Source organism: Urocampus carinirostris, chromosome 2 (assembly GCF_059441175.1).
Source record: "Urocampus carinirostris isolate Australia breed hairy pipefish chromosome 2, RoL_Ucar_1.0, whole genome shotgun sequence".
Lineage (NCBI taxonomy): Eukaryota > Metazoa > Chordata > Actinopteri > Syngnathiformes > Syngnathidae > Urocampus > Urocampus carinirostris.
In genome coordinates, this window is record NC_142350.1 from 24,508,681 (window position 1) to 24,513,286 (window position 4,606).

The 4,606-nt window shown below is 39.4% G+C and overlaps 1 protein-coding gene across 1 annotated transcript; it reads left to right on the top strand.

Moving 5' to 3' along the window:
* Positions 1-1,703, top strand: dlx5a (distal-less homeobox 5a). Its single transcript, XM_088327872.1, has 3 exons — positions 1-528; positions 602-786; positions 1,209-1,703. Exons 1-3 carry the CDS (start codon positions 174-176, stop codon positions 1,530-1,532), a joined length of 864 nt encoding a protein of 287 aa, XP_088183998.1. The 5' UTR covers positions 1-173; the 3' UTR covers positions 1,533-1,703.
* Positions 1,704-4,606: the final 2,903 nt, after the last annotated feature.

Genomic DNA, 4,606 nt, shown 5'->3' on the forward strand with positions numbered 1-4,606 from the left:
CCAAGTCTTTGCTGCGCGCCAGGCTGCAGTCTTCACCAGAGCCCGACGACCTGAGACCATTCCTGCAATGCCAGTTTAGTTTCCACGCCAATTTGGACTTAAAACCTCGTTTTTTATTGTTTACTTTTTCGCGGTTGCCATTGAATTATATTTAAATAGTTTCCTCCTCAATAATGACTGGAGTATTCGACCGGAGAATCCCGAGTGTGAAGCCTGCAGATTTCCAGACTTCTTTCCAGCTTTCCGCCATGCAGCACCCCTCCCAGGAATCTCCTACTTTGCCCGAGTCCACAGCCACGGATTCTGGCTACTACAGTCCGGCTGCGGGAGTCACTCACGGCTACTGTTCTCCCACTTCCACCTCGTATGGAAAGCCGCTCAACGCTTACCAGTACCAGTACCCAACCGTTAATGCTGCGTCCGCTGGAAATTTCCCGACCAAATCCTACACTGACTACAGCGCGTATACGACCCCAACTTACCACCAATACGCGAATGCATACAGTAGAGCTCAGCCGAGTCCACAAGGTAAGATTTTTTTGTGCATTATAAGGAAGGATCTAGATGAGTGCAGAAAATAACGGTGAAATATTGTTCACAGAAAAAGAGATTATCGAACCTGAAGTGCGGATGGTGAACGGGAAACCGAAGAAAGTGCGAAAACCTCGGACTATCTACTCCAGTTTCCAGTTGGCCGCCCTGCAAAGGCGCTTCCAGAACACACAGTACCTGGCCTTGCCCGAAAGAGCCGAACTGGCTGCTTCTTTGGGTCTCACCCAAACACAGGTGAGATTTATTAAACAAAAATAATCTTAGGTTTTCCACAAGGAAAGAATTGTGCATAATTGTGTGTCTATTTCGTAAAAGCTTGAGAACATCTTTGATTCATTTTTTCCGTAAGTCTTAGTTATTGAACAAAGAAAAATCTTGCGTGATTGTGTGTGTATTTTGCACACGTTTGGCGTAATCTTTGATTCAAACCATATTATTCTTTCTTGTATAAATTAGGTTTTGCTCATTTAAAAATCGTGCGTATAATAGTGTGCGTAAATTACGCACGCTCTAGTTCATCTTTGATTGAAATTATCTCGTTTTTTCGTATATCTTAGTTTTTGCAGAAAGAAAATCCGAGCATAACTCTGTGTGCAATTTACGCACGCTTAATTTAACCTTAGACTCAAACCCTCTTATATTTTTGTACTTCTCAGGTGAAAATCTGGTTCCAGAACCGGCGATCCAAAATGAAGAAGATCATGAAAAATGGCGAGCTGCCCCCAGAGCACAGCCCGAGCTCTAGCGACCAAATGGCGTGCAACTCCCCGCAATCCCCCGCTGTTTGGGACCCGCACGGGCCCTCCAGGCCGCACAGCAACCTGCAGCCGCAAAATCTCACCAACACGTCGGCTTCGAACTTTTTGGAAAGCTCGGGGTCTTGGTATACGTCTGCAATTGGGACTTCAGTGGCCACCCATCTGCAGACCCCCAACTCAATACCGCACTCTTTGGCTCTCGGAGCGGGGACGTTATATTAAAAAAAACATGTTCATTTGTATTTTTTTCTTAAAACACTTCTATGGGACTTGTGTTGACATTTCAGGGGAATATGCAATGTATTTGAAAGTCATAGAAGAACCGTGTAAAATGTGTAAATGTGTGCATGTAATTTATTGCATTTTTGGAAGGCTATTAAACGTTTCAATGGATTCTGCAAGCTCCGATTCTATTTTCGGATTTGTACTGGAAATTCAATGCAATGTCAGACATCAAAAATTATATTATTGCCTCGGGGTGACATTTTTTTTCTTTTGAAATGACATGCTTGTGAATCACAACCGCAGTCGCGATGAATTATTCAGATTATGTTTCACTTGGCGGGCCTTGGCGTTTATTTCAATTTTTATGGATTTGCAATGCCTTAAACTACATGAAGACGAATCTGTCACTGAATATACAATTGAGGATTTTATTTACATATTTCTGAACAGTATCTTTTACGATTTTTTTTTGGTGCGTGCTCGCTTTTTGTCCCCTACAATTACATGGGGAAGGAAGCCCGTGGGTGGCGGTGGGGAAGACCGCAGAGATGTCAGACAATTCCGCATTCCTGTGGAGGGTAGGCCGGCTCCAGAGCTCCTTCGTTGCCGGCCGCACAAGCCCACTTTCCGGGTAGAGGATCAAAACCCTCTCCACTGTGTCATTGCCGTGAAACCACTAAACAAACCTTGTCCCTTGCAGTGCATATTTAAGCATTTGAAATAGAGATATTAGAGTTAAATGGGCTTGCACACGACTCTCAAGCATGTATTTAAGAATCAGTTTCTTTATGTGTGTGTTTTTGCACTTGTTGCTATATTTTGAACACGCAATATCTGATTACAATAAAAGAAATACTGTCGAATAGTTTAACATAAAACCAAATTTTTATATTTTGCTTAAAAAAACATAATCAAGACCATCCCTGCCGTGTCATTCCTAGCCTACAGTGAAACCACTAAACAAACACTGCCCCGTTCAGTGCACATTTAATCATTTTTAATAGAATTTCATGAGTATGTTAAGAATCTTTTTTTTCAGCACTGCTGTTGCATTTTATTCATGCAAGATTGGCCTAAATATTAACATAAAAAATAGTACGGTACAATATTTTAATCTCATCCCAAATTTTAGTATTTTGTATTAAAAAAATCAAAACCCTCTCCGCTATGTCATTAAATCCCTAGCCACCGGTGAAACTGCTAAACAAACCTTGTCCCTTTCAGTGCATATTTAAACATTTAAAAAGGAGATGAGAGACCTTTATGAGCATGCACACGACCCTCAAACAGGTAATTATGAATCTTTTCGTGTGTGCACTTGCTGCTGAAATTTTTCCCACACAAGGTTCACCCGATTTTTAAGATTTAAAAGAGTACTGTACAGTATTTTAATTCCATCCCATTTTTTTATCATTTTGATTTAAAACAGATGATAAAAAAACTTGTCCTTTATAGTGCATATTCAAGCATTTGAAATCAAGATAATAGAATTCCACGAGCGTGCGCACGACCCCCAAGCAGTAATTTAGAAATAATTTCTTTTTTACGCACTTGCTGTTGAATTTCACTTACACAAGGTTTCCCTGATTTTTTTTCAATGAAATGAACACTGTTACTTTAATATCGTTTTAAATTTTAATATATTGCATAAAAACCTTGTCCCTTGCAGTGCATATTTAAGCATTTCAAATGGAGATAATAGAATTCCGTGAGCATGCGCACGACCCTCAAGCATTTATTTATGAATCTGTTTTTGTGTGCGTGTGCACCTGCCCATGCAAGATTTAGCCACTTTAAAATAAAACACAATAATGTACAATGTTTCAATCGCATCTCAGATTTCAGTAGTTTGCATTAATAATACAAATAAAACTATATTTAAGATACTCTATATTCCCCTGCCTAAAATGTCCACACGTTTCCACACAGCAATGCAGACACAAAATAGTGGGGGTCATTAAATAGACCCCCATTTACAGCAAACCCTGCTGTTGTCCCTCGTCAAATCAAGTAAAAATATAGAATATTTAGCCAGTTAGTTTTACTGCACAGCACCACCTGCAACACTTTGCATTAATTGTTCTTCATGCAGGATTAGGCCCTCCATGATCATAATCTGGACATTGACAATTACCTATAATTTGCAAAGATGCGCAGGGTCTTGATTGCAGAGGGCCATTTTTTACCCTCCTCTTTTCCTCTCTCCCGAGCTTGCCATCACTAAACAGTGACAGTAATAACAGCTAATTTTGCAGGCAATATATAAGAGCTTACCGCGGTGTGCAAACATTTTCCCACCTGGATTTTCTTACGGAGGCATAGACTGTACACGCCGGCCACTTCCTTTTAGCTGGGGGAAATCCGAGAGCAAGGTAAGTTTCGGTTTTTTATTCTTCATATTTTGTCATTGTAATTGGTATCGTCAGGTTTGAATTGTGAGATATTTCTAGATCAATTAGATAAAGGAACACTAATACAACTATACCATCATTGGACATCTGATCCACTAATTTTTTTCCGCAAAAACAACAATATAAATAAACAAAATACCTACGTAATTATATACATTATTAAAGAATATAAAATAGTAATATCTTCTTTATATGGAATTATTTATTTTATAGAGCCACAAGCCATTAAAATGATAAATACATTGAAAAAGGGACTCATCATTTTTCTATAGTAAGAGAAGTGTTTAGATAATATGTCTGTCTGTCTGTCTGTCTGTCTGTCTGTCTGTCTGTCTGTCTGTCTGTCTGTCTGTCTGTCTGTCTGTCTGTCTGTCTGGCGGTCAAATTAGCATTGAACCTTCCATTTAGCTTCCATTTCTAGCTAGCTACTGAATTAGCAATTTATCTAGGGTCAAGCTGTTTTGCAAGCTAGCTTTTTGTAGCCTTATTAGCTATAGCTTGCAAGCTATTTGTAATGCAAAAAAAACTCACGTAAATCGTTTATTTTTATCTATTGAGCTATCTAATGAGCGATCTACCTAAGTATAGAATTAGCCATTGAGTTAGCCAGTTCTCTAGCTATTTTGCCTGCTAGCTATTAGGCTTATAGTGTTACGTTAT

Coding starts and splice junctions, on each gene's coding strand:
- dlx5a (XM_088327872.1), top strand. CDS start 174: ATGACTGGAGTATTCGACCGGAGAATCCCGAGTGTGAAGCCTGCAGAT. Junction 529..601: donor AGCTCAGCCGAGTCCACAAG/GTAAGATTTTTT, acceptor TATTGTTCACAG/AAAAAGAGATTATCGAACCT. Junction 787..1,208: donor TGGGTCTCACCCAAACACAG/GTGAGATTTATT, acceptor TGTACTTCTCAG/GTGAAAATCTGGTTCCAGAA.